Source organism: Mus pahari, chromosome 8, assembly GCF_900095145.1.
Source record: "Mus pahari chromosome 8, PAHARI_EIJ_v1.1, whole genome shotgun sequence".
Lineage (NCBI taxonomy): Eukaryota > Metazoa > Chordata > Mammalia > Rodentia > Muridae > Mus > Mus pahari.
In genome coordinates, this window is record NC_034597.1 from 76,558,284 (window position 1) to 76,582,999 (window position 24,716).

The 24,716-nt window shown below is 38.6% G+C and overlaps 1 protein-coding gene across 1 annotated transcript in view; it reads right to left on the minus strand.

The window, feature by feature from the left end:
* Positions 1-24,716, minus strand: part of Diaph3 (diaphanous related formin 3) — a 454,769-nt gene that overhangs the window by 241,024 nt on the left and 189,029 nt on the right. The window contains exons 18-20 of the mRNA XM_021202828.2: positions 12,352-12,447; positions 5,292-5,386; positions 1,014-1,115 (exon numbers count right to left, since the gene is read on the minus strand). Of these exons, the coding sequence (XP_021058487.1) occupies positions 1,014-1,115; positions 5,292-5,386; positions 12,352-12,447 (293 nt within the window). The remainder of the gene's footprint in view (positions 1-1,013; positions 1,116-5,291; positions 5,387-12,351; positions 12,448-24,716) is intronic.

A 24,716-nucleotide genomic window follows, 5' to 3' on the forward strand; every position in this document is an offset into this window, starting at 1 on the left:
AGGAAGGGGACATGGCTCCATGAAGCAGGAACGGGGACATGGCTCCATGCAGCAGGAACAGGACATGGCTCTATGCAGCAGCAACAGGGACATGGCTCCATGCAGCAGGAACGGGGACATGGCTCCATGCAGCAGGAACAGGACATGGCTCCATGCAGCAGCAACGGGGACGTGGCTAGCCTCAGACCAAATGTTACACTGAATCAATTAAAGGGGATGAATTTTTAAAGTGTTCCAATGATCTAAATTTCCCTCATTTTTTTGATTTAAGGTTATATAAAATTCACTTGATTATAATGCTATTTAATACATAAATTGTGCTAAAATTTGCAAAAGGTTGGCCAGGAAATAAAATTATTGAGGAAACCCTAAATAATAATAAAGAAAAATGGCTTTTACAATTACAATTACATGACAATTACAGTGAAGCTAAAAAGGATCATTCATGCAGGAGAAAGAAGTAGAGGATGAATGCAGCCATGACCCTTAATGTTCCAACGTTGAGACCAACAGGATTCACCCATAGGCCCCAGCTTACAAAACCAGGAGGGGAACACAATCCCTAGCAAGATGCCTTGAGTAGATTTTGTTCTAATGAATTCATTTTCTCTCTCATTGCCAAGAAAAACAAAGTATTTCTAATTTCAAGGTCAAAACCATGAGATGAGTCAGGCCAAGAGGGTGACTGACATGATCCATGGACTCTTGCAGCTCGCTAGGCCTGCTGGATTAACATTATATCACACATACACCATTCAGAAGGAGCCTGCTTCGTGCTTTACAATTTCATAGGATATGGAAAACTGATAAACATACTTTTCAAGAGCCCTTTGGCTTTCATCTAATTCCCAATTTTTAGTACACTATTTAAAATCAAAACAATGTCACAAATATCTCTGGGTTTAAAACAAAATGAAGATGGCCACTGGATGCTGATATGAACAACTTTCTAGTTGATCTCTCTTGTTTTGCACAGTAAAACCTGCCTCCGAAGAGATGTTGTACATACTCACCACAACAGCGAACTGCTCAGGCTCACACAAACTGTTATAGTCACTTCTAAACTGGGACAAGGACTCCAACTGCTCTTCATCAGGAAGGTGCTTTAGTAAGTTCTAAAAATTAAAACCAAGAACAGGAACCTTCACAATATGCCACTCTCAAAATTTTAGATATTTAATCAGTAAACTGTGAAAATGAAACTAGTGAAGAAATTAATCTTATTTTTTTTTTCGAGATAGCATCCCTTACCCTAAGCCTTAAGCAACAGGTCGCTCAGCTTGGAAACAGTCAATTTTACCTTCCTCCATCCCAGAGTTATTATATATTCAAATCAAGCACTACTGAATATTTATTTGATTAGCGTATAATTTAGAAGGGAGAACTCAACCTATACCAAAGGAACAGCTTTCTCACCTGGATAAATACGATCCATTACATTTCCGCTTTAGGGAATTGAATGTCAGAAATCTCAGGCAAAGCCAAACATATTTCAGCACTTTACTCAGGGGGATCAAAGAAATCATGAGTTGCTACCAAAGGCAAGGGAAAGAATAGGACAGAAGGAAGGAAATTTTAATGTAGAACTTACAAGACTTAACCAGAAGGATCATGTTTTAATAATAAAACCTGAAAATACCTTTAACAGTAAGTTTTCTGATGGGGAGCAAATGTGTATTAAGGCAGGCCATGGAAACAGAGGTGAGGACGCCTGCAGACAGCACAGATATACCTGCATGTGTCATGGTCTAGAATCCTTCAGCTGCTCGGGCCCTTAACCATGTACAGCATGTACAATCCACACACAAACAGCCAAGCAAACATCAGTGCTCCTGATGGAACTTAAACGAATCATTAATCCAATGGACAAAACTTACACTGAGTCTTTGTATCAAAATATAATGGTATATGGGGCTAGTATACTAACATTAAGGGAGAAAAGACACTAGGTGGCCACAGTTCCAAATTATGTCACTAGACTCCATGCAAACTCAGATTCAAGCACAAATAACAAATGACTCTACAGCATACTATGCATGTTTCTTGCCGGAAACAAAAATCTGAGTGTTACTGGTTTAAAATAGCATTAGAGGGTGTTAATAAAAGTGGTTAGATCAAAGAACATGTTGCATAGGCTCTCTGTGTTCTGGATAAAATCTTAGTTGACTGGCTAAAGACAAACAACAACAGAGGTGTGGCAATTTAAGAATACCCTCAGAAAAACATAGTCCCTTTTAGCCCTACAAAGGTAAATGCAAATTTTAAAGGTAGATGGTTTTGCCACAGGAATATAAACTTCTCTTATAGGAAACTCCTGAGACCAAAAGCCTGGTCATTCTTTACATCTTTCTGTTTCTGATCAAGTGACATTTACATCGATAAATACCTTGTTAAAGGTGACACTCAGAGTCTTAGCATTTCATAATATGCTTGTTTTAAAATATTTTTAGTTACAGATACTTAGATTTTACTCTTTCATTAGAAGTTTACAAATTTTGACCTCAATATTTGAGTGGGGGTTTTTTTGTTTTTATTTTTATTTTTGTTTTTGTTTTTTTGTTTTGTTTTTACACACAGGGTTTCTCTGTGTAGCTCTGGCTGTCCTGGAACTCACTCTGTAGACTAGGCTGGCCTCGAACTCAGAAATCTACCTGCCTCTTCTGCCTCCCGAGTGCTGGGATTAAAGGCGTGCGCCACCACGCCCGGCTTGGAGTGTTTTAATAAGAAAAACTCATGATTGTAAGAGTACTGCCGCAATCTTCCTCGCTTTCGGTCCCTTACCGAGTGCCCGATGGACACTGTAGAGACCCCACCGTTTGCCACCAGACCTCACAGTACACTGCGGGAGGACAGGCACTGTTACCCCATCATCCTGTCCTCTGTGCCAATGTCTTCAGGTGCCACTCAGGAGCTTTAGACTCAAATACACAATGATCATATTCTGTCATTCCAATCTCTAGCTCTCAACAATGTCAACAAAGCCAAACCGTGCATTGTAATTATGCACGCAAATGTTATTACTGTTGGCAAAACATAAAATCCACGAAGGTGACATCTATGACAGACACACACAAAGCCTTTCACATGGCGGATACAATAAAGTGTGAGCAATGTTAATACACAAAGGGCGTGTCACAGTGGCTTAAACACTCACACGCTGCTGACAGTACATATGAACACTTTACATATGTTAATGGGTAAATAATTACAAAAATGTTAATTATTAGAAAGTCAAGTCTTGCTTTATACTCATGATAAAATGAGGCAATAAAATGTGAGATTTCAAATAATCTGAAAATCTTGTTTTCTAATGAATATATAAAAGCCTAATATACATACAATTTTTCAAGTTTTTCAACTCATGCAGTCCTTTACATTTATTAAGCGTGTTACTAAGAACAAGACCACCCAGATTCAAGGTGTGCCTGTTTACACATCCAGAATCTATGGAAATATCTGTTTCACTCACTAAAGGAATTCAAACTACCACCAGGTGGCCTTAACTGGGGTGAACACCCTGGGGTACCTCAGTATATGAGATATATGCAAAAGAGAGACACCTGTTCAAGAGAGGACCTAAGGTATGAGAGGAAAGCAGTCTAATGATTCTCACAGCATTGCCACAGAAGGAAACCCAGACCTGCCAAAAAACATTACTCCAGGTCAAGGAGAGAGAACCATGCTCAACTTTCTAAGTGACAGCGATGCAAGTTAATACATTTCTTACTATAAGCTGTTGAACTTGAGGTAAGATGCTATAACAGAAAATGAAAACTGGTACACTGAGAAATTGAATGAAACTGAACCTGCAGTGGACATTAATTACAAAATAAAAATGACCATTTTTCCATTCTCTAGACCAGAAACTATAATTATAAAAAAAAAAAATCTATGTAATCAAGTTAAAAGCTAAACTGCAAATATTTAACAAAACCATTAAAAGAAATACAATGCGTATTATGTAAAATGTTTTTCTTTAAGAAAGCAGATATCTGATCTCCGTAAGAAGTCACATGTGCAATCAAGAGCAAGGAAGAAAAGGTAGTTAACACCACCAGTAAGGAATGCTACATGGGAAATCAGTGCCTGAAGAGAAGGTGCTGGTGGGCGGGCAGTTTCTGAGCCTGGCAGACTGCAGGCAGAAATGAGAATGCATTCTACCCCATGACAGACAGGAAGCAGGAGAGGCAACACAGGACTGCAGGAGACATCAGTTACTGAAGGATTAACACTTCTAATGAAGTTTTGTCAGTGTTCACAATAGTAAACAATCTTTAGTGCACTATTCACCTATGTTGTCTAGCAAGGCCTCAAATTTTCATTTTCCTGCCACAGGCTCCATAATGCAGAGATAACAGACAAAGGACTCTACACTTGGCTAATTGGGTTTCTTGGGATTATTCAGAGTAATTATTAATATTTATGTTTTACACATAAATATATTATCACTGTTATTATTATTATTAGTAGTAGTAGTAGTAGTAGTAGTAGTAGTAGTAGTAGTATTTTAAGATTTACAAGTGTGTTCTTATCAGGACAAAGTGATAAACTGAAGAATTTCTCTCATCACATACTGTATTTAGATCACTCAACTTCACATCTGACAGGGTTTACATGTTAGACGACTTAAATACAGTTCACTAATTTTGGTTCAACACTGTCATCTAATAAAACCCACTAAGGTCAGGAAGATGCTGGAGGCTAAGGGAGCATCCTCTCAGAGGCACAGGGGAAGGGGGATGGGATGAAGAACTCTGTGAGGGGGGACCAGGATGCAGGGACATATTTGAAATGTAAATAAATAAGATAATTAAAAGGAAGATCCATTTTTGAGAATCTTCTGGACATCAGAATGAATGTGAGGACCTTCCAAGAGAGCTCTAGGTCCTCTCAAGGCAAATGATGCCAGGAAGAGTAACAAAGCTCCATGCTATCAGCCAAAGGAAACACATTTGACAAAGGTTATAAAACAAAGGTAAATTAACATAGCACTAGTCTTAACTGTAACAAGAGAAAAAACATGCATGTAAAATGAAATAATCCACCTTCAGAAAGAGTCACTTAAAATAATTGAAATGCAATCATTTTGATAGCATTATATTTTGTTTGCAGTTAAGAGAAGAGGCAAAGTTTTATCTCCTGGCAATACAGAAGTTATGCTCAAACTAATTATGCAGCAATGATTTTCCAGTTCAATGACTAGGGCTAAGAATTTTGCTTCACTTACAGATTATTATTTAATGAGAATTTGCAATGAAATATTGGAATTTAAACTGTGACTGCTTGTTTACCTGAATCATGGACTCTGACAACTGTGTTTCATCCACTTCCAGGATCAGCATCCGGATTTTCTCATAAGGCACCCGGAAGGAGCTCAGGAAGATTGCTGAGAGAGGTGCGAAAGGGGACACAATGTATGAAGTCATAAAGACATCTGAGAAGTATTTCCATCTACACAAAATCAGAGTATACATATTTTATAAAATTGCTGTGGACTTAATATGTTACACATGTGTGCACACACATGCACACACACACTCACTTCCAGGTTAGAGCTGGTGCATAAGCTGTATCCTGGTTTCCTATATAAGTGTCATGGTTGACTTTTAAGTTCGTATTTGCAAATCATGGCAACACTGACAATTTTCAAGTGATTTAAAACAACTAAAATACAGTTGATAAGCTATCAATACCATCAGGTTGTAGCTAAAATAAAAAAAAATCCAAGTATTTGTATTTAATATTTGTATACACACACATAGCATTGTCCTGCAGAGTATTTTGCAGCACAACTAATTAGTTCAAAGAAAAGCCTTCAGAAAACAGCAAGGTCATTAATGTATAGACGTTACAAGGATTAGTAGCAAAACACTATTCTGAAATACTGTATAACATATGTGAGAGAAATATATTTGTAATTAACTCATTTTTTCATTTGGTGTTCTTTAATATTTTTTATTAGACATTTTCTTTATTTACATTTCAAATGCTATCCCGAAAGTTCCCTATACCCTCCCCTCGCCCCTGCTCCCCTACCCACCCACTCCCATTTCTTGGCCCTTGCATTGCTCTGTACTGAAGCATATAAAGTTTGCAAGACCAAGGGGTCTCTCTTTCCAATGATGGCCAAATAGGCCATCTACTGCTACATATGCAGCTAGAGACACAAGCTCAGGGTGTACTGGTTAGAACATATTGTTGTTCCACCTATAGGGTTGCATACCCCTTCAGCTCCTTATGTACCTTCTCTAGCTCCTCCACTGGGGGCCCTGAGTTCAATCCAATAGCTAACAGTGAGCATCCACTTCAGTGTTTGCTAGGCACTGGCATAACTTCACAAGAGGCCACTATATCAGGATCCCTTCAGCAGAATCTTGCTTGCATGTGCATTAGTATCTGGGTTTGGTAGCTAATGATGGGATGGATCCCCGGGTGGGGTAGTCTCTGGATAGTCCATCCTTTCATCTTAGCTCTAATTGTGGACGTTGTACATCGTGGTGCGGAGCCTAGTGCGCACCACGATGTACAACGTCCACAAGCAGTTTGCTGGCCCTTTAAGTTGAAAATCTTCATTCTCATCTACTCCTATTATCTGAAAGTTTGGTCTTCTCACTGTGTCCTGGATTTCCTGGATGTTTAGAGTTAGGATCTTTTTGCATTTTGCATTTTCTTTGATTGTTGTGCCCATGTTTTCTATGGAATCTTCTGCAGCTGAGATTCTCTCTTCTATCTCCTGTATTCTATTGATGATGGTCACTCTATGGTTCCTGATTTCTTTCCTAGGGTTTCTATCTCCAGAGTTGTAACATTTTGGGTTTTCTTTATTGCTTCTATTTCCCTTTTTAGGTCTTGGATGGTTTTGTTCATTTCCATCACCTTCTCCTCTCTTTCTTTAAAGATTTCTACCTCTTTAGAAGTACTCTCCTATTTTTAAGGACTTGTACCTCCTTTAGCAGACCCTCTCCTCTGGCCTCGGGGGGTGTACTGGATAGCTTTGTGTCAACTTGACACAGCTGGAGTTATCACAGAGAAAGGAGCTTCAGTTGGGGAAATGCCTCCATGAGATCCAACTATAAGGCATTTTCTCAATTAGTGATCAAGTGGGGAGGGCCCCTTGTGGGTGGTGCCATCTCTGGGCTGGCAGTCTTGGGTTCTATAAGAGAGTGGACTAAGCAAGCCAGTAAGGAACATCCTGCCATGGCCTCTGCATCAGCTCCTGCTTTCTGACCTGTTTGAGTTCCAGTCCTGCATCCTTGGGTGATCTACAGCAGTATGGAAATGTAAGCGGAATAAACCCTTTCCTCCCCAACTTGCTTCTTGGTCATGATGTTTGTGCAGGAATAGAAACCCTGACTAAGACAGGGGGGAAGATGCCTGTATGTCTGGAGCCAGAAATGGGATCTTTCCCAGAAGCTGTGTCACTTCTGCAGGCCGCCCTCTCCCTGGCAACTGGAACAAAGATGGCTCTCTTACCAGCTCAGGCAGTGAGAACCCTCCTGGGTGGACACCTCTCCTCTGGAAGGAAAGGTGCCGGATGTCTGGAGCCAGAAATGGAGTCTGTTCCAGAAGCTGTGTTGCTTCTGAGGGCTGCCTAGAGCAAAGATGGCTCTCTTACCAGCTCAGGCAGTGAGAACCCTCCCAGTTGGACACCTCTCCTCTGGCCGGAAAGGTGCCAGAGGTCTGGAACCAGAAATGGAGTCCATTACTGCAGCTGTGTCACTTCTGCAGGCCGCCCTCTCCCTGGCAACGCACTAGAGCAAAGATGGCTCTTTTACCAGCTCAGGCACTGAGAACCCTCCAGGGCGGACACCTCCACATTTAACTCTTAAACATTACTTTACTTTAGAAACTCAAGTTTACTTTTTAAGTTAACTTTACTTTAGAAAATCAAGTTATATGATGAATTAACTACATGGATAAGTGATGATAGTATATGCCTGGGAATTCCCAATGTTACTTAGGTTTTCCTTTCTATTTATTAGTATATATATGGTTATGTAATGTAATAATTTCCAAGGAGAGATGTTAATATCTAAGATATGCTATAATGTGCTATGCTTCAGCTACAATGCATTTGCCAGTACAACCCCCAGTATTTTACTGCTATGTTGTCACATTTCAAATTGACGTCATTTCTTAGCAGGTCATGGTGGCTCATGCCTATACTCTTAGCTCTCAGGAGCAGAGGAAGAACAATGACAACTTTGAGGCCAGCTGAAGCTGGCCAGTCCTTTGGTTGAGCACCCTCTTGACTTGATCCCAATTACCTGTTATTTTTAAGGTTTTGATGACGAGACTTGACTTTGGGCTGGTAACAAATGCATGGAAACACAGTATGACTCACAGAACTCTAATACCATGAACTGCGTTTGTTTTTAACCCTTTCTCCTGGTTGAGAAGAAGGGCATATTCTGTGTTCGCACTACCAGCTTTACTTGCATATTTTTGACTCTAAAAAGTCACAAGATGTGGATGCTTATTATCAATATTCTAAAAAGCAGAACAAAAAAGGATAAAAGGCCAGGCTACTTATGGAATGAAAAGGGATAGCAGCACCAGTGGTATCTAGCAAAAGAAATAGAAAAACCATATGCTCACACAAGGATGCTGAACAGCCATTATGAGGAAAGGATACAGTGCAGCTGTCATCAAATGCTGGTGGTCCACCTGGTTTAGTTGTTTTGAGTTCAAAATGTGTAACAGAGAAATTGTTTGACGTATTTCCCTTTAACCTTCTTACTTTTTCTGTTAATTATTGATTAATTAAGTTTCTCTAAAACAATTTATTTCTCAGAAAGTATTGATACTTCCAAGGCTTCTTCTTAATCTGAGTTATAAGTCGAGATAGGTTTCAACAGTTTACAGTCTCAATTTGCTTGCTTCTAAAACACAACTAGTTGTAGGAGAATAACTGAAAATCATCATCAAGTGATAAAATGACACATCAAATAAGCTCATCTCTGGACAGAGCAAAATCTCCTGAGGACTGAGACATGGACGATGGAAAAGGACTCACGTCTACACACATGAAAGAAGCATGAAGGATCGATGAACTTAAGATAGGCAACAGGAAAGATGGGATAGGAAGATATACTTTAATATTCAGAGTTTTACTTAACACTGAACTACAAAAATAACTAGAAAACTGCAAAGCCCGAAAGAAAAGGCAAGAAATATACAGAAAAAAGCACTTAAAAGAAAGGAAAGAAAAGTGACTGGAATCTTCAAAAGCAAGCAAATTGAGACTGTAAATTGTTAAAACCTACCTAAACTACAAATAACTCAGTAAGATTAAGGGGAAACCTTGGCATTACCAATACCTTTGGAAAAACAGTAAATTCTATTGAAGAAACAGTCTCCAGAATCAATAATTAACATGGAAAGTTAGACTGTTAAAGGGGAAAAAGATCAAAGAATTACTCTTAACATAATTTGAGAATTCAGAAAGAAAGATAGTTTTATGTTTCAGGCATTAAGGGAAAGAAACAGTTCTGAATTATCAAAAATTATCTAAAATGTTATTTGAATCTTGAAAGCATTTTACAACTTTCTAAAAGGAAGGGAAAGAAATATGCCAGGAAGAAAATAAAAATGTGAAACAATTAAAAGAAATCTGAAAATGTTGGGTATGGAGAAAAAAACAAAATTATTCTAAATAGAAAGATGATCTAAAGTAAAGCTATTTATACATATTTTAACCTTTGCATTAATTTAAGGATTATAGGGAATTTTTCCTTTACACCTTTTGGTGGTTTGAATAGGCTTGGCCCAGGGAGTGGGACTATGAGGAGGTGTGGCCGTGGGGGAGGAAGTGTGTCACTGTAGGCATGGGCTTCCTGTCAAGATGTGCAACAATCAGCTCCATTCCCAGTCCCATGCCTGCCTGAAGGCTGCCAGGCTGCCCTCCTTGAGAGTCCTCTGCACCTGTAAGCTAGGCCTACCTAAAGGTTACCCTTACTAAGAGCTGTTTTGATCCTGAGGTATCTGCATAGCAATGGAAACCCTAACACACAGCTCTAATTCCTTCTTTAAAAGAATCTGGCAAAAAAAAAAAAAGTACAAATCTTTTAATACTCTTGAGACTTCTCTTGATTCCGGAAATTTATTCCTGAAGCTAGGCTGTGAGTGACTGTTAAATCCTTCATGAATTCAACACATGGTAATTAAGTCAACTTAATTAAGTCAACAAGTTAGGTAACTAAATGGTGGCTTTTGGATCTTTCCTCCAAGTTGGACTGCATGTGTCAAGGATGAAAACTCAAGTTGCATGGACTTATCCCTTTGTTCTTTGGTAATATTTGGAAGGGAACCTCTCCAAGTCAGTGTCACCCTTCAATGACCAACTTTACTTTTACTCCAAGCTGTTTCTCTCAAAACCAGCAGTCACTATCTAGATGAGACCCAACTTGGGGTTCAAAACCTAAAGTCTGTGTTTTATAAACAGAAAAGCAATTCTCACCATGGCTAACCATTTAGTGGCAATTAGAGAATGCTAAAGCACTTTAGTGTTTAAATCCGAAAGTATGTCTATAGTCTGAAAGGGTGACAGTAATCATATAAAAGATTAAACCCAAATATGTTGTGATCTAGATTCTGGATCTTTTGGTTGAGTATTTTCTAAAACATGATTCTCAGTTAAATGACTTAGAATCAATACATTCTCCCTAGAGCTATCACCAGGAGCAGGGTCCCTGTAGATATATGTTATGCACATATGTATGCGTGCACACACACACAGACAACACCTATTGACTATTGTCAGAATCAACCACCTAATTCAATTTTTTTCCTCTAAAAACCCACAAGGTTCCCTGCCTATAAAGTCAATGCTGACAGTTATCTGGTGGGTTGAATTAAAAGTGAAATAACAACCATGGACCTTGTAATTTACAACAAATAAACAACCCTGCGCAAGAAGTCCATTGTCCAGCTTTGAAAAGAATACTTAGAGGAAACTATCATAGGTGATTCATTCAGAAGGTACTGCATTCAGGCTTCCTTTAAGAACCATAAAAAGGTTGCTTCAAGTCAACATTCATAAATTTCAATGCAGGATACCTATGATTTTCAAAATGGGATTACTTATCATATATAAAACCCAAAACATCAGTAAGGTAATGTACAGGCACAAAATATAACTTCCAACTGAGGGAAAAATATATCCACATCCCACAACACAGGAGATAGACTGTATAATCTAATCATCTTATTAAAAGAATAAACAACTCTGAAAGAGACTAAACCACCAATTAAATGCTTAAACCCAGAAGTGATATTATCTCCATTAACATATTCACTGGCCGAGACATGTCGCTAGATCATACCAATGTAAAACAGGCAGAGATGTCCAATCAACCTATGCTCAGGAAAAGCAGAGTGACCATCTGTCAGTAGCACTGTCACCATAGCCCATAAAGACCTAACCCTGGCTTAAATTGTAAAAAGGCTCACTCTCTGCCATACTGAGGATGGAGAGTCATTTCTGACACATTCAGAGGGCTTTCAAGCCTACCTTTTGTTGTTCATATTACTCACATATAACAATTCATAATCAATGGCACATAACATTATCCTTAGGCTAGAAAACTGTTTTGTTCTGATATTTGCTAAAAGCCCATTTAAGGGGTGTATCAACTGAGAAGCAGACTAACATGTCTTGTTTTTCAAGATTCTTCACCTTATACCTCTCTTGCATCACCTGAAAGTAATATATACAGGTCAGACTATCTCAGCCCAAAGCAAAATTCTCTTTGATGCATTTAAGATGCAGTAAGAAATGAATTAGGAACAAAATTATTTCCTTCTCTCATAATAATTCAGCCAGGAAGACAATTGAGCACTACGTATTTAGCTCCTGTAACAGTAATTAAATCTAAAATACTTCCATCAGAGCTTTGGAAGAAAAGGCTTTGAGCTCCTCAGGTAGAATAATGGAATTCCTCACTCCTCATCCTGATTCCCATTAGTATGCCAACCGCTGTCCTGCATGATCAAGTGTCACCAATAATAGTTATTAAGGAGGATAAAAGAATAGATAGATTACAAAGTCCAAACTGTGATGTCATCATCTGAAGTCTGTGTCTTTAATACCTGAAAAAAGAACTTTAAAGAGCAGTTCCTTAGATACTTGTAGGAAGCGGAATTTTATCTTAAATCCTTTTCTTATTTTCTAGTACATATTAATCTTTTCAAGATTTTAATCTTATAATTTGCATGAAGGAGACAAATTTGAATTTGGGATTCAAGCTAAGAAATTAAAATGATGAAAAACAAGACACAAAATGAGCAGATTTTAAGAAACAATCCTTAATACATTGATACTTTAAAATGATATTTATATGTCATACTTACAAAGATTCTGAGCAATTTTAGGATCTAGAAATTTAAGTTCCTTCATTCTCTTCTTAATAAATTTCTTCTCATCAAAGTCATTTGCATTCCTTTTCTCTGTAAGACAAAGGAGAGATTTATGTTAGAATCAGTAGGACCTTCAAGGGCAAAATGGCAGGAAATGAACTTTTTCCATCAAAGAAGTTAACATGTATGTATTCCAAATCACAGAGTAATAGAAATAAAATACTATCAGCTTAGACCCAGGTCATGTGCCAGTGGTTTTTGGGCTAAACCTGAGATGGAAACTGCTGGTAAACAGTTATGCTGTGGTGAGCGACAGCACAAGGTGTGAGTATATATCATCAGTCAGGTCACTTCCACAGAAGGAGAACACAGTTATAGAAGCTGATAAATGTTATTTAGATGAGGTTTAGAAGTGAGCCAAAGGACAGACTATGCTGGAGCAAGACTTTAAGGTCAGCACTCGAGCATTGTGTATAGAGTGAGTTTGTAACTACCAGGGCTACACAAAGAAAAAATGTAATAAAAGAAAAAAGACAAGACAAGACACACACACAGCTATTTTATGTCTGAATTACATGTCCATTTAGAAGGAAAAATGTAATCTGGTAATTATTCAGTTAATACACTATTCTTCATAAGCAACATGTGATTTTCTTATAAACTTTATTCATCCTAAGGGAATACAAATTATACTCCCACATACTGCATAAACACAGCACTGATTTTATTATATGTTTACATTCATTCTTTTGTTGTAATAGAAATACTAAGCACTAATTCTAAAGTACTAGGCAAAGTGATATACATGCAATGCTAGACCAGGCAGGTACCCCAACATCAAAGAATTTATGGCTCAATACAAGTGACTGTAAAGTAAATGACAGTCAACATACACTGGTAAACTCATTAATTTTTCAATAAGAACCACAGGGGAAAAGAAGACTAAACTAAGGCATGGAAGTCAAATATGACCTTCCTGAGATAATGGGGTAAGTAATTCAATGCTTGAAGGAGAAAAGCCAGGGTGGGGGGTCGTGGGGAGAAGAGGAGAAAATAGAACGGATGAGTCAAGAGCATGAAAGACAAATATGAAAAATTATATAAGCACAAGATATTTGGTAAATTAAATAACACCAAAATTAAACGAGGAAACTAATTATCCAAGATCTTTACAGCCATTCTAAGGTGTCTGAGTTTTATTCTCAGAGGAATGAGGAGTGGCTGAAGATTTCAGCACCACATAGAGACAGAGACCAAGATAGCATCTGCCAGCACATGACTGGTACCCAAGGCCTGGGTCTCCACTCTGGTGCTCACTAAAAGTCTTTTGAGTCGATACATTCCTGTGTATAAATGTAGGAATTCACAAAGTACAGAGAAGAGAGATACTGTTAATTTACTTGCTGGCAAATGAGGTACAGATTTGAAGTAGGCCAGCTTTGAACATTTTTGGTTTAGGTAGTGCTTCCTCCTTCAGATGGTCACATCTAAGAGGCAACTGCACATGAAAATATGGAGAGAAGATCTTATGACCCAGTATAGGGGAATTCCGGGGCCAGGAAGTGGGAGTAGGTGGGTTGTGGAGCTGGGTGGGAGGAGGGTATAGGGGACTTTCGGGATAGCATTGATATGTAAATGTAGAAAATATCTAATAAAAAAATTGAAAAAAAAAAAAAAACAAAGGAAGATGCAGTATCATTCCCAACAGTTATTCCTTTGTAGTGGGTTTCCTAGATGAAAAATGACCACAAAATTCAAAACTCACCTTCCTGGCACATAATACCTTATCATTTTATACTGGGTAAAATTAGATAGATAAAATCTATTAACAAGGGCATAACCCTTTGCTTAATTTCACAAATTACAATCATCTGCCATTTTTAGGGAGAATCTGTGTATTATTTTGTCATCCCTAAGAGAAGGGCAGGCTCTATCCAACTTTTAAGGTTTGGTTCCCTTCAGTGCCCTCTCAAATGCTGAAATATTTCCTAGTGTATTCTGGGAAAAAAAAAAAAGCCAAAGGAAGGCAGCCTAAGGTTTAATTAACATCCAGTGAGAACTGTGAGGGAAGGCATGGAGCAACCTTCAACTTCACCTGTCACCTTATAAGCCCTCATCTCCACAGTGAGGGAACGGTCGCAGCAGTAGATCACTAACTTCAACTCCCATAGTCTTCTTACTGGAGTACACTAAGTATCATAATGAAAAATAAAGTTTACTATCAACCTTGACAACAGCAGTTTACCCTCAGAGATTAAACAAGTATTAACTAATTTTCTCTGGCTTAGAAGGAAGTGATGTTAGACTCTTAATTTATCACTGTGCAGAGAACAAAACGAATGTATGGTTTTCCTCATCTTCCCAGCTACAGAGCCAAAAGATTGGATCAGATGTACACTGAGAACAGGGACAGAGGATTCAGAAGGAGATTTTCATGGAAAACAGTGGAAGTAAAACTTGGAAGGTTGAAATAGTTCATGTTAATATGATACCAGAGAAGTCTAATTAGCCAAAGAGATGAGAGAACAAAAATAATAATAATATCCAGGACATTTAGAACTGAAAGTTTTCTTTTTCTTTCAAAATCAGCCAGACAGCTGTGTACTTCTAATCAGTGACAGAGCAGGAAAACAATTAACTTAAGTGCCATAATACAGCAGTTGGTTAGTGTGGTTCATGTCCCCAGTGCAGTAGGAGGAACCCAACCCGTTTTATAGGGGAGGCACTCTGTGTCCAGGAGGGATTAGAGGAAGTTCCTAAACCCTGCGCTGTCTTTCCTCTGAGGAACTCTCCAGTAAATGAGCTACTTTTCTGTATACCACATAGCTTCTGTTATTTGGTTATAGTATGGGGAAAAGACTAATACAACAACAAGAATGATCCATTATAGAGAAAATGGATAAAGTAGACTGGTCATTTAGTGGAAATACATATTTTACACAAAACACAATTCCCATTACCTTGCAAATAATGCCTCTGTGAAACATTAAAATGTGAGGTCCCTGAAGTACAGAGAGCTTGCAATGGTGACACAGTTCTGAATCTCAGCTTCATCATGTTCCTGCCCTAAAGCTATAGATAAGGGTGGGGTACAGAAGAGGAGTGGGAAGAGTGACATGAGGTGGTGATGGCTCTCGTGTCCCCACACCTGGCACAGAAACATGATGAACACATCAGAGTGCACACCACAGTGAAGCCCCAGCAGTAAAGCAAACACACACCAGCATCGTCAGCCATACAAACACACTGTCACTGCAGGACATGATTTTTTTTTTCCTGGATAACATGGAACTCTGAGTCATAGGGGCCGATCATTAAGACCATCTATTCTTGTGAGCTAGCCATTTTGTCATTAGAAGTCTATGTTTAATCTTACTTCCTAGACATGTAGAGGAACACTCCATTTTTTCCATAAGAAGATTAATAATGTTCAAAAGCGCCCATGATGGCTAACACAGCATACGCTTCATTTTATATGGGCTTTATGTCAGAATTAAGTCAAAGATGACAAAACTTTCTCTGCCACCAAGAGCCATGAACTGAAAAAGTCTTTTTAAATTACGTCTTCACTTTATTCTTTTTAAATGTTCAAAGTTTCAAAAATAGTAGCAAAATTATAGGAAGAATCTCCTTTCAAAATCTTTTCTTTCACACTAAATTTTCCATTAAAAATTACTGTTCCATGGTACATGATTGTACATCTTATTCCGGCCCATTTTCCATTATGTTCTAATCAGATTGATTTAAAATGTGACCTTTGAAGAATTAGATTCCATATAAATTTCATCATAGATTGCAATAAATTTTATCATACATTATTTCACTATTAAAAAACCTAGAATACACAGGTCAAAAATGTGTTGATAGTTAGGAAAAGCAGAATAACATAAAAAGATAGTTTTCTATTATCAAATGGAATATGTTATGTAATTATGTTCTATTTCTATAATTTTTATTGAGTCTTTCAGAATAAATGTATATTACACTATTTTTAAACCTGAAACACTGAAAGTATGCCAAGTGCTTATTTAATATGAATCTTAAAAATCATATGCATGCTAAAGCTTTCAAAAATTGCAATTGTTAATAACACAACTTCTAAACACAATGAGCTGACTCCAAAGTTCGGAAAACTCAAGAGTTGTACCGGATTAAAACACAGCTCGATAATACTATGATATGACAGCAAATTCAACTCAACTACAGAAAACAAGAATAAACAATATACCTTGGAAATGAGGCATGTGTAGTCTTAACAGCATTCAAAGTAGAGGGAGGGGTAGGGAGGAAACGAGGCCCCAATGAATGGCTTACATCACACTAATGTCTGTCTTACCATAGATATTCTAAGAGGCTAATAAAGAATGGAAAAACATGAATTTTAGAAGCACAACAGTCAAAGAATATGGAATGCTGTTTCTCTAGCTATTTTACAGATGAGGGAAACTGGCGCCAGAGGTTATTTACAAGTGGTCAAACATAGAAATTGACTGTGACCAGATCTGAGATCACACCGGTGCCACCATCCAACTGGCCTAGGAAGGACTGAGACAGAAATCTGCAGTACAAATTGATTTGAAGCCAGCACACTAGATAAAGAAACCTAGCAGCCCTTGCTGTATCACTTGGTACAGTATCCTCTGGCTCCACAGGCTCACAGGGAGCATGCTCAGGAAGGTGACTAGGACTGAGGGAGGCAAGAAGACACCTCCTTCAGGATACAACTGGCTGAATTCAAAGCTTTAGAAAACAATTACGGTTCAGGATGGAAATGAACTTATCCCCTGTGAAACATAACTAGCTAGGGTTCAGTCCCTGGGATCTGGGGCGGATAAAATGATAGACAATTTTAAGAATTAGGACTTAAGAAAAACAGCAAACAGCTGACAAAGGTGCTCACAATATGGTGGTTGTAATATAACAACAGGGTTTTATAGAAGATTTGGAAATCTCAAGCATAAAATACAAAACTTACAGGTGAAAGGAAAAAGGCTTGTAATGAGAAACAACTGTGCACGTGCAAACACACACACACACACACACACACACACACACACACACACACACACACGTGCACGCCATATACACAACACAGGTTTTGTTTGTGAGACAATCTTGGCAAACAATGAAGTAAAAAGTTTGGTCCTAAGAACCCTAATTGTATAAATTGCTTTAGTCATATCTGACCTGTCAAACCTAATTTTACTATTTCTAGACACACAAACAAAATGATATGCAACTAACTACACAGATAACATTCAGAGCAAAATACATAGGCTATATCTCTGCTCAAATATTAATGTGTGTCTGCCATAACCAATTTTTCTGGCGAAAGAAGTTTTTAACAATTCAGGAAGAGTGTTGAAGCACTAAATGAAATTTTATGCAAAAGATTATTTTATCTATGGCAATCATCACAAGTGTAGCAAATACATGCATATTTCTCATTACATGATATTCTACTTCAGTACTCAATGTCAAAAAACAAAAGCCCGCAAAGGGCTTCACTCTATAATAAAGGTCCTGGAAAAATAGGGAGAAAGAATTCATGACATAATAAAGCTTGAAAACACCCACCGTGTGTTTTAAAAGCACTCTGACATGCCTATAGCACCCTACCCAGGCACAGCGAAGCACCTAGATGCAGCAATGCCACCAACATCTCACTCTCAGGTTCTCTCTTGGTCTCAGTGTGTCTCTCTTTTCTCTTCTCTCCCTCCCAACCTCTCTCCACCTCCCACATTATTGGTGGAATTTTGGTTCGAATGTGTTTCAATTGCTAAATAAGGTCTCACTACAATCCTCCTGCCTCAGCATACAGAGTACTAAAATTTCAGCTGGCCGCCACCACGGCAAGTTTATTTGCCCTATTTGCTTGTCCCTGCAAGAAATACATCAAAGAAAATATTTTAGCTGTTCTCAAAAGCCAACCTCAACCACAGAAATGAACAACTTTATTCACCTGAAAATTACATCCACAACTTAAAATGAACCAATGACTGAAGGTGCCCTTTGTATAAACAGCCTCTCATAAGAAAGAAATTTAAAATAAAAATAAAAATAAAAAAGGCAAAGTGTTTCCCAAATTTACACTGAATAACTTTAAACATAAAACTGTTGGCAGCTAAAAGGGCTGGGATAATCAATAGAAATGTGCACCTTCCAGGAGTGGGAAGTGGGGGGACCTCTGGAAAGTCCCAGAGACTTGGGATGGAGGAGACTCCCAGGAGCCAATGTGAGCGACCTTAGGTGAAATGTCTAACAGTTGGGAGATGGAAACTAAAGAGACCACATCTAGGACAGGGACCCCAGTGGAGGGATGGAGACACCAACCCACCTTCAAAATTTTGACCCAAAAATGCTTGTCTAAAAGAAGTGCAGGGGGGAAAATGAAGCAGAAACTGAACAAATGGCTTACGAGTGACTACACCAAGTTGGTATCCATCATGAATGGGTGTCCATATAACCTTTATACCATCACATATGCTGTTGTACTTGTAGACATGAGCCTAGCGTAGCTGTACTCTGAGAGGCTCTACCAGCATCTAACTGAGAAAGATGCAGATATTCACAACCAAGCATTAGACTGAGCACAGAGACCCATATAGAAGAGTAAGGGGAAGAGTTCAAGGAGCTGAAGGGGATGGCAACCCCACAGAAAACCAACAGTGTCAACTATCCCAGATCCCTAGACCTCCCAGAGGGTGAGCTACCAACCAAAGAGCATACATGGGCTGGGCTCAAGCCCCTGGCACATAAGTAGCAGAGGACTGCCTGCTCTGGCCTCAGTGGGAGAGGATGCACCTAATCCTATAGAGACTTGATGTCAACTTGTGGGGGTTGAGGGGACTCTCTGGAGGAGAAGGAGTTGGGGAAGGAACTCTGCAAGGTGGGACTGGGGGAGGAAACATGTGGGATATAAATAAATAAATTAAAAAAAAACTGTTATGAGGGGAAAAGAAAGTGAATATGGAACTGTTCTGGGTGGTGATGAGGCACATACAGAGTATGCTTGCTGCACAGAAGGCCAGCTTTCGTCTTAGAGATTTAAAGTCCAAGAGACAAAAGAAAACAGTATTAGAATTAAGAACCCTGCTGAGAAAGAAATTATATTCATTTGTCAGATGACCCTTCTTGGTTCAGTTGGTAACTCAGAAAAATACCCTTATATATTTTACCATATACCTTAGTATTTCCCTACCCTAAAGAACCATTCTGCCTCCTGGTCTTTATGAATTCACAAGAACACTGGTGTTAGGGCCCCCAATGGAGGAGCTAGATAAAGTACTCAAGGAACTGAATGGGTCTGCAACCCTATAGGAGGAACGACAATATGAACTAACCAGTACCCTGAGAGCTCCTGTCTCTAGCTGCATATGTAGCAGAAGATGGCCTAGTCAGCCGTCATTGGGAAGAGAGGCCCCTTGGTCTTGCAAACTTTATATGCCCCAGTACAGGGGAACACCAGGGCCAAGAAGAGGGAGTGGGTGGGTAGGTGAGAGGGAGGTGGGGAGGGTATAGGGGACTTTGGGGAAAGCATTTAAAATGCAAATGAAGTAAATACCTAATAAAAATTGGGAAAAAAAGAGCACTGGTGTTTCTTCATCATGGAATAATATATGTATTCATAAAAGGCATTTTTACAATGAACTTATGTTTTGGCAGCACAACCTTTTCATGTATATGCTCAGAAAATACTAGGAAGTAGAAATATGCCTCTGCTACAAAAATCTGCAATAAAGCCTTTGAACACTAATACACGACATACTAAAGCTCACACCAGAGAATACACTGCTGAAAGAAAAGAAGCCATTACTGAAAAACGAGAATTACAAAGAAGGATTAAGTCCGGATGAGGATGTGGGCAATTCAGGATCTCCAGCATGCTGGATTTAATAAGCCAGCTTATTAATATCTGTATACACAGTGCTAAGCAACTTGAGACTAGAAAGGGTAGCCATCAATTATATGAGCTAACAAAACCATGCTAATGCTGTAATACCAAGCACACTATCCTTGGGGGTATCACTGTGTGGGAAAAAGGATACAGCTTCATGAAAACAGTCATATTATCACAAACCTGACAGAATTAAAAAGTATTATTATTCTAAGATGCTAACACAAGGAATCCCAGGGAACATGAAATGATCAGAATTAGGAAACAAATTTTACAATATTCAGCTTATATCTAATGACAGCAAGCTTGTAGGATTATGTTTTGTTGTATTTGTTGTGCAGGTTCTTATATGTGTGGGAACGCTGACCAAGGGTATAGAATGACAATACCAGCATCACATAACCTCAACATGTTTTTGCACCAAAATAATGAATGATACTTTACCCAGTTGCCCTTATCATAGTAACCACATCCCTGTCTTAACCAACGGCCTTCACACTGTGCTGGGAAAGGGTTATGAATGTACCAGTGTTGACCAGAAATAGATGTGATCAATTCCGTGGGCCTCTGTTCCTAGGCCTCCTAGGTCACTATCCCCCCTCTTCTTTTCTTTGCTGGCTCAGCAGGGGTTTCTAGCAAACTTGGCCACTGCCACAGTAAAATTCTTCATTCTGCTCTGAAGGTTCCATGTAGCATTTCAGGTTTCCCTAGCTATCAATTATCCTATCTAACAAGTGGCATTATTTTATCTATTTCCTTGCTATAACCAAACACTTAGGTTTCGGTCCTCACAACCACCAGATTTTGAAAAACAAACAATACAAATAAACAAGCAAACAACGCCCATCACCAACAAAAACAAGAACAAGATCCTGGGGTTTTCTACTATGCATCTGTGCTGTCCTACCTGCTGGGATGTTACACACTGTGCTGCCCAAGACAGCCTGCAATAGGAAAGCCTGGTTCACGCAGAGAAAAAAAGCCTACATAGGTCTCCACAATGTAAAAGATAAGCTACAGAAGGACTAGTAGAGTTTATGCTATACTTTATTAGAGAAAAACTACAATTCAAATAATGGCCTTCTGGTGAAAAAGAAAAGAGACGTGTTTACTGCAGGTACCGAAGGAAAAGAAAGTCCTAGACACAGAACGAAGGCTGGGGATTATTACCTAACAGTGGAGACAACACAAAACTGCACAATTAAACAGCAACACATACTAATATCTTATGTTTATTTAAACACAATTTAAAAATTAAAGAAAACATCTTTAAAGGGCTTTATTTCAGGTCATTTAAACAATGTTTGTTTTAATCTACTGATACTAAAACCTATTTACCAATAAGAACAGTCAATGCTTTGCTTTTAAAATGAAGAGAATAATTTCTAAGTGACCACAAAGTCATCAAAGCAGAGGAAAAGCAAATCACTTAGGATGTACATGGTCTATGCCTACACTCATGATTACAGCACTTACCCTGTCCTGATATGAGCATGCAGCTTTAAAAAAAAAATGAAAGAAATTCATTCTTCTGTTGCCTCTACTGCTCCCCTACCCCTGCCATGATTTTCTTCTCCAAATTTATGAAGAATAAGACACTTCACATTCTAGAGAACTAACTCCCATCTCTATTTTCCCCAATACCAACCTCTGGCTTTCAAAGACATAGAGCACATGTAAACTAGTTACCAGTGGGGTTTCCAGCGAAGAGTGGCTTCATTTCTCTTCCCACACTTTACTACACTCTACTTAAGACTCAACAGTAAAGTCCTCTCATGCTTTATCTCCTTGAATTCAGGAAGCAAGGGGAGTTAAGTAACCCCAGCATTTTCCCTCAGCTCTACATATGCCACTGGGACTTGGAAAGAATAAAGAAGCCAGTTACGGAAAGGAAGGAGGGTGACCTTTGCACTCATCCTCAAGTGCTTCATCCAGGACCAAGAGCTGTCACCAGTCAAGTAAGCAGTCTGCACCATTCTGTGGTGGATCAATTAGAGTAGCTTTCACCAAGCGATTCCCAGGAACAAGGAGAGATGACTAGGAAAGGAACCAGAAATCTCTGGATGATATCTAAATGGAAACCCCAAGAATAAACCCTATCCTAATCTGTTCTAAAGTCAAATTTAGGACCCTCAATGGGGGAGCTAGAGAAAGTACCCAAGGGACTAAAGGGGTCTGCAACCCTATAGGAAGAACAACAATATGAACTAACCAGTACTCCCAGAGCTTGCGTTTCTAGCTGCATATGTAGCAGAAGATGGCCTAGTCAGCCATCATTGGGAGAAGAGGCCCTTGGTCTTACAAAGATTATCTTCCCCAGTACAGAGGAATGCTAGGGCCAGGAAGTAGGTGGGTCAGGGAGCAGGGTGGGGGGAGGGTATAGGGGACGTTTGGAATAGCATTTGAAATGTAAATGAAGAAAATATGTAATAAAAATAACAAATAAATAAATAAATAAATAAAATAAATGTTGGGACCCATGATCCTTGAACATTTACATTATATAAAGAAGAATCTTTACAGCAACAGGAAATAGTCTTTCCTATAAATTCCCTTAACTAATTAAAAATTGTCTCAAGTTCAAATGTTCCATGAAATTATCACAGAGTAAATGTTAATGTTCAAAAGAGAAATTTAAAACACTGCACAGAACAACACATCAATGTTTAGAAATTCCTATCAATTTTGAAGCTCTGGCACATAACAAAATTTTCATCTTTAAAATATTTTCAAAGCTGTTTTTCTGTGTGTACATGACTATGTGTGTGTGCATGCAACAGGGATACATGGGGGCTAGCATCCCGCCCCTGGACTATGTCCCCATCTCTCTTTTCACACATTTAATTTTGAGATAGTCTTGCAGAGTAGCCCAGGTTGGCACTGAACCTGGAATCTTCATGCCTCATCATCTCATGTAGCTAAGATTAGGTCTGGCTCTTGTTCATACTCTTTATTTCATACGAAAGAAGAAAGAAAGAAAAGAAAAGAAAAGAAAAGAAAAGAAAAGAAAAGAAAAGAAAAGAAAAGAAAAGAAAAGAAAAGAAAGGAAAGGAAAAGAAAAGAAAAGAAAAGAAAAGAAAAGAGTATGAGACTCTTCAAAATGCGGTGTAATATAAAGTGATCACAAATCATTCTATCCTCAGGGAAAACGAAGAGCGAATACTGAAGGCATTAACTAAAACAAGCTTCATCTCCCTTGAAAATCTTCCCGTAGCACAGCCATACCAGAATCAAGGGCACTCAATTCCTGACGAAGAGACATACCTAAGAATTAGAAAGGATTCCTCAACAATGAAGAGGTTAGAATTTCCAAATAGCTTTGATTAGTCTGAACACTATGTAGCTGATCTATGTATTTACAAGAGAAAAAAAATAAAGCAATCCAAGATCTTCCAATTATATAAATCTGAAGGCAACATACTACTACGAAAAAGGACTCAGGATCTCAGGAAAGCGAGGTTCCTGCAAGACAAGAGTACTCTGAGGCCAAGGAAAAGCTTGCAGGAGATCAGAGAGAGGGGTTCACAATTTAAATGGATTCTAAGGGATGTGCTCCTTTGCTCCTGCACCAGATAGAAGCCAGTGGACAAGTGACTGTCTTGGGAGGGACAGACACTGGGTGAATCATACATAGGGAGCAACAAGAGACCAAAGAGAAATTGGAAAGCCTGCAGAATTTGTATCAGGCTTCATATCCTTAACTCAACAGAAGGATTATCTTAGTGCTCATACCACACAGGGATTCAAGAACAAGACAAGAATGATCAGGACAGAGGATTTTACATATTTAAGATTATAATTTGTAGAGGAATAGATGCACACACTGAAGGGGTAAGTAGACACGTCATGCTTTGAGCAATAAGAGCTACATCAAAATGACTGAAAAGGTTCACAGTACTTAAGTCTTCCTCAAGTTTACTATAAAAATATATAAACAAGTACACAAAAGTATATATCAAGTTTGTAAGGAGAAGCTCAGTGAGGAGGTCTAGAGAAGAGAGTCATTCCTACTACATATATGCATCCAAGTGCTCAGCAAGCAAGCAACACAGAGACACTGGCTGCCACTGGGCTACTGAGCAGTCAAGGAGACTCTCACTCACACATTCCACACACTCTCCTCAGCTCCAGAACTCAGAATGCCTTCTCAGCTCCTCACAATCAAAGGAGATGTGGCATATTTTCTGCATCAATTACTTCTGTCCTCATACAATGAATTCTTTCCTTACAGATGGTACTCCTTAGATAACAAACATCATTTGAAAAAAGATGACTATGGAATATACACTTTCTGAATTGAGTTTACTGAATTAAGGAAATCCTGTGTGTAAAATACTTGATAAAAATTCCTTCTAATTTGCAGAGCAAAGGTTACTTCTAAGTAGTTATTATTTAAAAGTAAAACAAATGAGTCATATATTGGTACTCCCGAGACTCATTTTTTTTTAAATAAGGTAATCTT